Source organism: Pristiophorus japonicus, chromosome 6 (genome assembly GCF_044704955.1).
Source record: "Pristiophorus japonicus isolate sPriJap1 chromosome 6, sPriJap1.hap1, whole genome shotgun sequence".
NCBI classification, from domain to species: Eukaryota; Metazoa; Chordata; class Chondrichthyes; family Pristiophoridae; genus Pristiophorus; species Pristiophorus japonicus.
The window spans coordinates 157515350-157528530 of NC_091982.1; the positions used below are offsets into that span (position 1 = coordinate 157515350).

The window sequence follows — 13181 nt, forward strand, 5'->3', positions numbered from 1 at the left end:
CCCCTTTGCTTTAGGAGAGGGGTGCGCCAGGGATGCCCCATGTCCGGTCAGTTATATGCCATCTGCGTGGAGCCTTTCCTGCGCCTCTTGCGGACGAGGTTGACGGGACTGGCTCTGCAAGGGCTGGGCGTTGAGGTCCTCCTCTCGGCTTACGCCGATGACGTGCTCCTCACGGTAGAGGATCCCGTTGACCTGTGGAGGATGCGTGAGTGCCAGGAGATTTACTCGGCCGCATCCTCCGCCAGGATCAACTGGGAGAAATGTTCCGGACTCCTGGTGGGTCAGTGGCGGGTGGACTCCCTGCCGGAGGAGCACAGGCCTTTTGCCTGGAGCACGACCCATCTCCTCTATCTGGGAGTCTACCTTAGCCCCGACGAGGAAGCCTGGCCGGCGAACTGGCAAGAGCTGTAGGCCAAGGTCGCCGCTCGCCTAGGGCGCTGGACAGGACTGTTCCGAGTGCTGTCCTACAGGGATCGAGCGCTAGTCATAAACCAGATGGTGGCCGCTATGCTGTGGTACTGGCTGGTCACTTTGACCCCTCCCCCTGCGTTTGTCGCCAAGATACAGAAGAAGCTGTTGGACTTCTTCTGGAACAACAGGAAGCACTGGGTCTCTACCGCGGTCTTGAGTCTCCCGCTTAGGGAGGGCGGTCAGTCATTGGTGTGCGTCAGCACCCAGCTCGCGACTTTCCGTCTTCAGACCCTGCAGAGATACCTTTACGTCGAGCCCCCTCCTAGGTGGTGCGCTCTGGCGACGTATTTCTTCCGCCAGCAGCACAGCCTCAACTACAACACGCAGCTCCTGTTTGTGAGCTTGGGGGGCGTCAGGACCACCTGTCTTTTACAAGGAACTCACCAGGGTCTGGAACAAAGTCTCCATCAAGCGCAGCTCTCCACCGGCTGGAGTGACGGCTGTCCTGCAGGAACCGCTGCTCGGGAATCCGTACCTCCACAACCAAGGTTTTAGGTGTCAGTCGGACGAGAGGGCTGTGGCTGGCGAGGTGACCAGGATCAGGGACCTGTTCGATGGCGGAGGAGCGGGCTGGATGGCGCCGGACACGCTGGCACGGCGCCTAAATTCGGCCGACGTCCGCTGCGCGGCCGATGCCATCGAGTCGCTAAAAACAGCTCTGGGCCCTGACTCCATTAGGTGTGTCGAGGAGGCTCAAGCACGTGGGGAGATCCCGTCCGAACTGACCCCCGTCCGGACGGAATTCCTCATCGGCGCCAAACCCCGGAACCTCCCTTGGAAGCCAGCGCCTCACAACTTGAGCCACCTTGGGGAAATCCCCTCCGTGCCTTTCAGTTCTGCGCGGAGGGGTTTCCTGTACGGGCTGCTCCTGCACACTCTCAACCTTGCCATCCTCGTCTGCCGTCCGGACACGCCGTGGCGTACCATCTTGCCGTCCGGAGGAGGTGGGGGTCCCCGATGGAGTGCACTCTACGCGGGAGTCCTCCCACTATTTATCGGGGACTTGGCCTGGAGGGTGGTGCACGGAGCAGTCCCGTGCAACAAATGTTTAAGCTGGTTCACGATCTCCCAGGCCGCCTGCAATTTCTGCGGTCTGGAAGAGTCCGTGTTCCATGTTTTTATGGAGTGTGCGAGGTTGCAGCCCCTGTTCCATTATTTAAAGGGGCTGCTCCTTAATTTCTGGCTGCACTTCAGTCCCACACTCCTGATCTTTGGGCACCCTGTGCGGAGGGGAGTGGGTAGGTCCGAGGGCCTCCTTGTAGGACTGCTCCTGGGCACGGCCAAGAGTGCCATCAGCCGGTCCAGGCAGCGGGCGGTCGAGGGGGTCGTTCAGCCTGACTGCCTGCCTCTCTTCCGCGCATACATCCGATCCAGGGTGTCCTTGGAGATGGAGCACGCGGTGTCCACCGGTACGCTCGCGGCCTTCCGCGAGAGGTGGGCACCGGAGGGACTGGAGTGCATCATCACCCCTGGCAACCAAATTTCAATTTGATTTTATGTTTTAAAGTTTAATTTGTTTTAATTGCCAGGTTTTAGTGCCCCCCTCCCCTTTTATAGGGGGCACTTGTAAATTATATGATTTTAATGCCCCCCAAAAAAATACAAAAAAACCCAAAAAAACAAAACATTTTTAAAAAGAGGGCAGTTATAAGTGTCTGGAGTGTCCCCCAGATCGGGGAGCACTCGATCTAATGTTTATTTTGTACCCCCCAAAAGAGTTGTGTGTTGTGGGGCACTGGGAGCAGGCTCACCTGAGCCGCGCGCAGGCGCGCTGGGAGTTGTAGTGTTTAATCAGCACCCGCCATGTGGGCGACCCGCGGCCGAGGACTACAACTCCCGGCGTGCGGCGCGGCGCGGCGCGGCGCGCTGATGCAATGTATAGGTATTGATGCTGTTGCTCTTTGTTCAGATCGAGAGTGAGAGCAGGGAATGGGAGAGGGGAACTGAGGAAGGTGGCTGTGACAGTGTAACAGCAGTAAACAGGCTGCAACAGCATCAAATACATTCACATAGAGACAGAGAACAACATTATACAGTCCACTATCTGGGGGCAAAGTGCATTTATTTAAACTTCCGTTAATCTGGAAATCAACAAATAAAGAGGAGGAAATTAAAGAGGAAATTTATCTTTGCTGGAGAGAGTCGTTTGTGGAGGAGATCATCGCCCGTCACCGGTAAGAATTGGTTATTATTTACAGATTTAAAAGGCGTGATATCTATATAAGTTGAATGAACTGTTTCCAAATATTTTGAGATTTTGTATATTGACTGGTTTGAGTCAGAGCAGGTTGGTGCAGAAATAAATAAGGATTTATTTTTAAAATCTCCAACACATGGAAATAGATTCATTTACAAAAAGAAAAAAGACAAAGGTGAACTTGAAAACGGTTTCCCAGATCGCCGTAGGGAGCGAATCCTGTTTGGAGTGATTCCCGGGGTGGAGGGGAGCAGAGCTCTGGTTATTTAAACCCCAGGGCTGACTGGCGAGCTGAGTGCAAGGCTGTGTCGCTAAATGGCGATTGGGGACTGTGGGTGGGTTTGTGGGTTTGTACCGGGCCCAGACACTGACAGAAAAGGGGCACACAAGAAAATAAAGATGGTGCTGTCGCCGACTGTTATTGTTCCTCCCATGTGATCAGGAGAGTTTTGTTTACATTGAGTTAAGGAACACGTTAAAAAAAATAATAGGAATAAAATGCCTGGATAGGTAAATCTATGGGGCAAACACAAGCTCCCGGGAGCACGGCTCTGTCCTACCGTCATCCGTTTTAGTCTTTTTTGAAAATAACATTAATTAAATAATCCCAATAAAAACAAAGCGAATGTTTTGCGATTGTCTTTGCCATTCGGGCAGTGATCAGGAGAGGGCGCGCAGTCTCTGCTGAGACTTGTTTACCAGCTGACGCTCAGTTTCCAGGCGGATGTGTTGGGTTCTTTATCCCTTTGGCTGATTCGAGCTCAGGACAACAGCTGATGCCCTGTTCCAGCCTGGTACCAGCCGAGTCCAGACTTTACATGTCCCAGGAACCCAGCCTTAGCCCGAGTCCCGCAGCTTTCAGCTCGCCCCCTTTCTTAAAGTGATTCTGCGGAGTAAGTTTCTTTGTGTGGTAGCCGAGTCAAGGGCTGTCAGTGCTGGGGGAATAAAAACAACGATTCCAGTTTTACCTCCACTGAGCAGCCACGGGTAGTTGGACGCGTTAGTACTCGTCTGCACTTGGCAATTGGGTGACGGTAAAATTGAATCTGAATGTAAAGGTTCGGGACCGTTTTTCCCAGACGAGCTAAGAGGCATCGTTTTCCTTCCTGTCTGTTGCTGTTAATGTTTGAGATCGCGCTTGTTTTGATGCATCATCTATAAATACACGCTCGCTTCTTTCTGATGTTAGCAGGCACGGTTCCCTAAAAATGTTTACTATCAACTGCGCGGTCTCTAACTGTCAAATGTTGCGTTATATGTTCATGTATGTTTGTGTAGCTCTGCATGTGTATGGTTCTGTAAGTAATTGTGTGTGGTTCTTTGTAGTTTTGTGTGTGTAATGTTTATGTAGCTGTGTATGTAATTGTGTTTGTGTGTGTAGTTCCATGTCTGTGTCGTTCTGTGTTTACACACGCTACATGATCCGTTTTGATTGATCAAGTTGATCCAATGCAAATCAGCGGCGAAACCTGCGCACAGTATCCTGGCACCACAATAAGGTCTTTTAACTGAAACAAGGAAAGTGCTCTCAGTCTATAAATCCCACCCTTGTAGACCCAGAACTATAAGTCACACCCCTGTAATGAGAACATAAATACAGTCACGTGAGTTCAACTGTGCCCCCCCCATGGGTTGTGGTTCACTGTAAGGTTATAGAACAGTTCCTGTTTCGTAACACCCTTGTTATTTTCCCGTTTGTGTGGACTGGTTTATATTGCAGCAGCATAGACTCACAAACACCACCCCCAATACAGATATACACGCCTCTATTAATTCAATAAAATCAGATCCTCTTCCATATAGATAAACACAATCCCGTAAACAAACTTACAGCTCCTCAATACAGAAAAACAGCTCAATTAAATAAAATCACAGCCTGTCCAATACAGATGAAGAACTCCATTAAATAAAATCACAATCCCTTCAATATTGATGCACACACTCCATTAAATAAAGTCCCCTTCCTTGACTCTGTTAATATTATTGAACAGTGCCTATCAGGAGTGGCCAAGTCAGCTCTGAATTAATTGATCTCAATTGGGGTATAATTGGTCTCAGTGCCCAAAGTTAAGAGGTATAAATAGGCCAGACCACCGACCCTTAATTAGTAATCACTGAAACCTTCTGGATAGTCTGGGAGTTGGGCAACACTGCCCAATAAACTTATCAGTCACTGTCTAGGAATAGGCACAGGCACAGGCACAGGCACAGGCACCATACTTCCTTAAGGGCCAACATGCGTCCTTTGGGGAGCTCGTTGCATTTATCCAGGAGAAAGTAAATCAAGGAGAGCTAAAGCCAAAACAGACAAATGATCTCTTGGCATTCTGCACACATTACTGCGCTCAGAGAGATGAGGAATTAATGGGACATCATGTAAAAGAGATTCAAAATTTAAGGGAAGTGATACAAGATTTAAAAGACAAAGGGCAAAAGAGATACAAGATTTAAAAGAATCGCAAGTAAAAGAGGTTCAACTAAATGAAAAAGAGATTCAAAATATAAGAGAACAAAAGGAAGAAAGCCTTCAACTTATTCAGCAGTTAAAGGAGGGAGAAATACAGCATTTGAGACCTGAAATTGATCGATTAAACCACAGTATCAGGTGATTAGAAAGAGGGGCCGAACAGGCAGCTTCATTGCGACAGCAACAAAGCCTCTCAAATTTAAATGCCACAGCAGCCGTACTTGAAGCGAATGAAAACAAATTAGAATTAAAAAATATAAATTGGAAAACTGAGGGCTCCGGCAAGATGTAGAAGATGCTCGGGGTGGGGGCATTAAGGGAAGTAATTTAGAAGCAATATAGGGAGGCAGACAACTCCCGGGGCCAACTAGAAATAGCGAGGCTAAAATGTAAGTTAGGGGAGCAGCAGGCTTTGGTATCTGCAGTAACACAGGGAGCCATAACACAGAGAGCGCGGCGGCCCCGATCTGTGAGAGACCATCAGAGGCAGGTCAGGGCCTTAAAAGGAGCAGCGAGTGGACCCTGGAGCAGCGTGGCAGTATACCACTGCCAGGTACAGCGCGAGCTGGTGCAGGAGAGCGACGGCAGCGAAGAGGGCGACTGGATTGGACGTCATCAAGGTCCAGGTCGGTGATTGGAGTGTGGGCAGGTACAGCAGGAGCGGCGAGGTTGGGGCGCAGGAGCGGCGAGTGATCGTGGAATGACGCGATCGGGGCCCAGGAGAGGCGTGGGTTTGGGCTCACAAGAGGTGAGGGCACAGGGGCAGCACGGGTGAGCCCACACTGCAATATGTGTGCACACTAGTTCCGTGCAGCAGAGCTGGTCTCCAGTCGTCCTGGTTAATCCTCGCCACAGTAACACAGGTTAAAGACTGACACACAGTAAATGGGGACGCGGTTAAAGACTGACACACAATGACTGGGAACCCGGTTATAGACTGACACACAGTGAATGGGGACCCGGTCATAGACTGACACACAGTGAATGGAGACCCGGTTATAGACTGACACACAGTGAATGGAGACCCGGTTATAGACTGACACATAGTTAATGGGGACCCAGTTATAGACTGACACACAGTGAATAGGGACCCGGTTATAGACTGACACATAGTTAAAGGGGACCCGGTTATAGACTGACACACAGTGAATGGAGACCCGGTTATAGACTGACACACAGTGAATGGGGACCTCAGTCTATAACCGGGTCCCCATTCACTGTGTGTCAGTCTATAACCGGGTCCCCATTCACTGTGTGTCAGTCTATAACTGGGTCCCCATTAACTATGTGTCAGTCTATGACCGGGTCCCCATTAACTATGTGTCGGTCTATAACCGGGTCCCCATTAACTGACACACAGTGAATGGGGACCCGGTTATAGACTGACACATAGTCTATGACCGGGCCCCCATTAACTGACACACAGTGAATGGGGACCCGGTTATAGACTGACACACAGTGAATGGGGACCCGGTTATAGACTGACACACAGATAATGGGAACCCGGTTATAGACTGACACACAGTGAATGGGGACCCGGTTACAGACTGACACACAGTGAATGGGAACCCGGTTATAGACTGACACACAGTGCGGTGAATGGAGACCCGGTTGGTACAAGTTTTCTGTGTAGCTCTAATCAACTTCCCACTGCGCCTCAGGAACTGAGACCCATGGAACTGAACCCCAGGGTCAGCTGAACATGGGAGAGGAGAGGAGAAGAATACAATTAATACGAAACAATAATTTTGAATATTTTATTTTGATTGAGTTAATGTCCTGCTCGCCATGTTAAGGAGGGTGTGAAGTGTGGTCTATGTGTCTGTGAGCGGTTTTTAATGTTGCCATGGGTCACGGTGTTAGGCTACAGGTGGAAGGGAGTGTGCAGCAGCAGTCTGCTCAGCTATCCCATATGGCTGCTCCCTCAGTAACCCGTGAGTGGTACGAGAAGGATAGTGGACAGACCACGACAAGCCGAGGGAGTCACAGATTATTTCAGAAAAGGAACTGACTATTTGGTCCAATAAGTCTGTGCTGGTGTTATTTGCCACATGAGCCACCATTCTAATCACACTCTCCTCTCTCCTGTGTCACAACTATTTAATTCCACTTTAACTAATTATAGACTCTTTTGTTAACTTTATTGGTAAGGAATTCCACATTCTAAACACTTTCTGTCAATGTATTTTCTGAGGCATATGAAAGCATTGGCCTTACGGTAAACATCCGTAAGACAAAGGTCCTCCACCAGCCTGTCCTCGCCGCACAGCACTGTCCCCCAGTCATCAAGATCCATGGCACGGCCCTGGACAACGTGGACCATTTCCCATACCTCAGGAGCCTCTTATCAACAAAAGCAGACATTGATGTGGAGATTCAACACTGCCTCTAGTGCGCCAGCGCAGCCTTCGGCCACCTGAGGAAAAGTGTTTGAAGACCAGGCCCTCAAATCTACCATCAAGCTCATGGTCTACAGGGCTGTCGTAATACCCGCCCTCCTGTATGGCTCAGAGACATGGACGATGTACAGAAGACACCTCAAGTCGCTGGAGATACATCACCAACGATGTCTCTGCAAGATCCTGCAAATCCCCTGGGAGGACAGGCGCGCCAATGTCAGTGTCCTCGACCAGGCTAACATCCCCAGCACTAAAGCACTGACCACACTCGATCAGCTTCTCTGGGCAGGCTACATAGTTCATATGCCAGACACGCGACTCCCAAAACACGTGCTCTATGCGGAGCTCCTTCATGTCAAACAAGCCAAAGGTGGGCAGCGGAAACGTTACAAGGACACCCTCAATGCCTCCCTGATAAAGTGCAACATCACCACTGACACCTGGGAGTCCCTGGCCAAAGACCGCCCTAAGTGGAGAAAGTGCATCCGGGAGGGCGTTGAGCACCTCGAGTCTTGCCATTGGGTCACCCTTGGTGTGTGCTTGGTTTTGGTCACCCTATTATGGGAAGAATATAAAGCAATGGAAAATGTGCAGCATGGGTTCAGGAGGTGAGGGGTTGCAGTTAGGAAGAAAGATTAGAGAAGTTTAGAATTTTTTCATTTGAGGTGAGAAGTTTAAAGGGAAACCTGATGGATTTATTCAAGGTTATGAGGAAATCTGACAAGATAAATAATGGGAGATTGTTGCCATTGGTCAGCAAGACCATAATAATAGGGCACAAATTCAAGACAGAATTAAGGGGAAGTTAGAAAAAAAATCGGAGGAATAATATCCTTTTTGTATAATGTGTAAACATTGTCATTGAAATTTTAATAGAATTTGCCTTTCTCTACTCCCAGGATCGGACAGAAACCTCTTGCTGCAGTGAGTGGCCGGATAAAGCCATGGTGCTGATCCTGGGACGCCGCATTAACAGGGACGATAGCCGCTTCCGTGACTCGCCCGTCACCAAACGCAAAGTCTTCGAGGTGGACCAGAAGCCCGCGGTGAGTCAAGACATCTACGACTTCTCCTCGGGCCCGTCCCATGCCGAGGGCATCCTGCAGATGCTGAACGAGTTCCGGGACAGCCGGCTCTTCACCGATGTGGTCATCTGCGTGGAGGGCCGTGAGTTTCCCTGCCACCGGGCCGTCCTCTCCTCCTGCAGCAGCTACTTCAGGGCCATGTTCTGCAACGACCACCGCGAGAGCCGGGAGATGCTGGTGGAGATCAACGGCATCTTCGCCGAAGCCATGGACCAGTTCTTGCAGTACGTGTACACGGGCAAGGTGAAGATCACCACGGACAACGTGCAGTACCTCTTCGAGACCTCCAGCCTCTTCCAGATCTCCTCCATCCGAGACGCCTGCGCCAAGTTCCTGGAGGAGCAGCTCGACCCCTGCAACTGCCTGGGCATCCAGAAGTTCGCTGACACCCACTCGCTGAAGCCGCTGCACTCCAAGTGCCGGGCCTTCGGCCTGCAGGCCTTCTCCGAGGTGGCCCTGCACGAGGAGTTCCTGGGCCTGGAGAAGGACGAGCTCATTGACTACATCTCCAGCGACGACCTGGTGATCAGCAAAGAGGAGACGGCCTACGAGTCGGTGATGCGCTGGGTCTATCACGACATCGAGCGCAGGAGGCCTGTGGTGAAGGAGCTGCTGACCCACGTCAGGCTGCCCCTGCTACACCCCAACTACTTTGTGCAGACGGTGGAAGGCAACCAGTTGATCCAGAACTCCCCCGAGTGCTACCAGCTGTTGCACGAGGCCAGGAGGTACCACGTGCTCGGTAATGAGATGATGTCACCGCGGACTAGGCCACGCAGGTGAGCGGGGGGGGGCGGGGGAAACAAAACTCGGCTTTCTTATTTGAGGTTTCGCCGAAGCTTGCGATGCCCTGTAAAACTTTTAAATCAAGTGCCCCTTTTTTAAGGGCACAATCAACAGGTATACAACTATTTTAGTTGCACCTGTAAATCAAATGCCCCCTTATTAAAGGGGTAAGTTAGATGGCAAACTTTAATACAAGTGCCCGCTGATTAAAGGGGGGGCACTAAAACTGATACATTAATCAAATTAAACTTTTGCCAGTCACTTAAATCAAATTAGAATTTGGTTGCCGGGGGTGATGATGCACTCCAATCCCTCCGGCGCCCACCTCTCGCGGAAGGCCGCTGGGCGTACAGGTGGACACCGCGTGCTCCATCTCCAGGGACACACTGGCTCGGATGTAACCACAGAAGAGAGGCAGGCAGTCAGTTTGAACGATCCCCTCGACCGCCCGCTGCCGGTTAATGGCCATCTTGGCCATGTGCCTGGGTCACCGCTCGTTAGGTGGTGCAGCCCCATTTGCTAACGGGGAATCGGGCTGAAAGTATTATTATGACTGGCAGCTGTAGAGAGCAGGCGGTAGCACTGAGCTACATGTGGTTAGACCATGTCAGTCCTGGTCCTGACCCAGAACTCCATACAGTTCAGATCCACTCTTAGTGACAGGCTGCAATTAGGTAACTTGCCCCGAACTGGTAGCTGGTAAATGGAGAGTTTGGGTGGGAATTGGGTCTGCAGTGTAGGAGGACCTTGTAGTGGAAATGTGGGTACCCCAGATCCGACCTCCCTCATCCCACCTCAGTCACAGCGTGTGAAAGGACAGTGCTGCTTGCTGAGGTGAGTGCCATTTAGTCAACTTATTTTTCCTGCAGGTTGATGGGAACTTTTTTTTATTCATTCATGTGATGTGGGCATCACCAGCATTTGTTACCCATCCCTAACTGCCCTTGAGAAAGTGGTGGTAAGCTGCTTTATACAACTGAGTAGCTTGTTAGATCAGAGGGCAGTTAAGAGTCAACCACATTGCTGTGGGTCTGGAGTCACATATAGACCAGACTAGGTAAAGATGGCAGATTTCCTTCCCTAAAGGACATCAATGAACCAGATGGGTTTTTATGACAATCCGATAGTTTCTGGTGTCGAGCAACTGAGATTTGTACTGAACAATGGCAGATTTCAACCATGCTTCAAATTGCAGCTCTCAGGCCTGTCAGTTACCACGGTTACTGTGCCAAGTCCCAACCTTTCGACGGATGTGATGCCTGGCTCACTGATAGCACTGTAGTGCATCAAGCCCCTTGTAGACATGGCAACAGATATGTGGCCACACTTGGCCAACCAGTGTTCTGTAGTATTTTGCTATCCAGGACAAATACCCATCCTCCCTTTCTGCTCTTTCCTTCCCTCCAGGTCCACGGGTTATTCCGAGGTTATTGTGGTGGTGGGAGGCTGCGAGAGAGTGGGAGGCTTCAATCTGCCTTACACAGAATGCTATGATCCAATGACAGGAGAGTGGAAGTCGTTGGCCAAACTCCCAGAGTTCACCAAATCTGAATACGCTGTGTGCGCCCTAAGGAATGACATCCTCGTGTCAGGTAAGAGAATCCAAGCACAGAGAGATTGAACACAGTGGGTCACACACTGTCCTTTCACACTTTGGGACTGGGTGGTACAGTGGATCAGACACTGACCTTTCACACTCTGGGACTGGGTGGTACAGTGGGTCACACACTGTCCTTTCACACTCTGGGACTGGGTGGTACAGTGGTTCACACACTGTCCTTTCACACTCTGGGACTGGGTGGTACAGTGGGTCACACACTGTCCTTTCACACTCTGGGACTGGGTGGTACAGTGGATCAGACACTGACCTTTCACACTCTGGGACTGGGTGGTACAGTGGGTCACACACTGTCCTTTCACACTCTGGGACTGGGTGGTACAGTGGTTCACACACTGTCCTTTCACACTCTGGGACTGGGTGGTACAGTGGTTCACACACTGTCCTTTCACACTCTGGGACTGGGTGGTACAGTGGGTCACACACTGTCCTTTCACACTCTGGGACTGGGTGGTACATGGTTCCATGGTGAAAACAAGTTACGTGGTGGGAGAAAGCGTGAACCCGTAATACAAAGGACATAAATGCAAAGTAGTGAAAGATATATTTAAATAAGATGTCAGGGAAACTCAGATTGATATGTATTTGAAATAATTACTAATTTTAAGATTATGTCCCCTGCTTCTTGACTCCCCATCAGCAGAAATCGTTTCTCTGTATCTACACTATCCAGTAACTAGCAGGCACTTGATATGTTATCGGGTTCTATGTGTTTATGTGAGAGTTCATGCCACTGTTTCAGAATGGATCAGTGTTCCCAGAGTTGGGAGTGGTTCCATTTCTGAAGTAAGGAAGAGCTTATGATAGATTTGTGATAGTTAGCAGATCCCAACTTGATTTGCATAACAGTTTCTGAGATCATTGCCATGGCCACTTATCATGTATAAACTTCCAGTGAGTGTTGGATTGTTCAACTGTAGGGCTATCATGTCTGAGAATGATCCTATGTGCAGCTCTGCACATGTTCCCTTCCAGCAGGGAGTGATTAGGGGCATAAATCTAGGCGATGGCAGCGAAGAGTGACGTCATCAAGGTCCAGGTCGGTGATTGGAGCGTGGGCAGACACAGCAGGAGCGGCGAGAGACTGTGGAGGGATGTGAGCGGAGCCCAGGAGAGGCGTGAGTTCGGGGCCAGGTGCCCAGCGGCAGCATGGACCAGCCCATACTGCGATATGTATGTGCACTAGGTCCGTGCAGCAGAGCTGGTCTCCAGTCGTCTTGGTTAATCCTTGCCACTGGACCAAGACCTAGCTCTGTCAAGCCCATGTGGTGGTTGGTGTGCAATGGCCACCACACATTAAAAAATACACGCACAGGCATCTTCCACCCTTCAGGATGTAGTTCAGGACCTGGAATTTTAGGTCCTTCATTGAAACACCTGTGAACTCATCCTTTTTTGGCGTGGAAGCAAGTCATCCTCGTTTCGAGTGACTGCCTATGATGATAAAATCTGGGTGGTCTTTGTCCTTCCCTCTCCAAGATCATTGAGGCCAATTGTAGCACTCCAACTGTTGCCATGGCTTAAATCAGCTGACTGCACAGACCAGGGATCAAACTTGGGATCTGTCTGATTTGCATAGCTCAACTACTCAAGCAGCTAAGACAATGAGGGCGTTTAAAAAAAAAAATCTATGGCGTCTTAAACACAAGACCTACATCGTGCAACATACATTACACTAAGAGAGGTTACAGTTTCTCTGGGGTCTAATTGTGAGTAAGGTGTCGTTTTTCTCAGTTGCCACTGAATTTTTGCAAATATTTAGCAGAGAAAAGAAAAGAAACACTAGGAGGTGCTGTGAGTATTTAACAGTAACAATGGTCTTTCATCATTCATACCCACACAGTCGTACAACAATCCAGTCAATCTGTCTTAGCTATAATTTGCATTTGTGACTACTTTTGCTTTATGTATGAAGTCTTTGAAATAACAGCCTCATTTTGTAGAGACTGGAGACGTTTGCAATGTAAAATATCCGAGGCTTAATTATAATTACTGTTATTAGCATTAAAGCCTGCAGCTACATACACGGCCTCAAAATAGGCTTGTTCATTCAACTCTATAATTAAGGATTCCAATTGCTAAAACAAAAATCACTGGTAATATAACACAGCCAAAACTTCTTGACCTGTCTTTTAAAATTAAATAAACACCGTAAGTG

At 49.6% G+C, this 13181-nt stretch overlaps 1 protein-coding gene across 1 annotated transcript in view; it reads left to right on the forward strand.

Moving 5' to 3' along the window:
* Positions 1-2358: 2358 nt before the first annotated feature.
* Positions 2359-13181, forward strand: part of klhl24a (kelch-like family member 24a) — a 28844-nt gene continuing 18021 nt past the window's right edge. The window contains exons 1-3 of the mRNA XM_070883320.1: positions 2359-2645; positions 8434-9398; positions 10813-10997. Coding sequence (XP_070739421.1) covers positions 8479-9398; positions 10813-10997 — 1105 coding nt within the window. The 5' untranslated portion in view covers positions 2359-2645; positions 8434-8478. The remainder of the gene's footprint in view (positions 2646-8433; positions 9399-10812; positions 10998-13181) is intronic.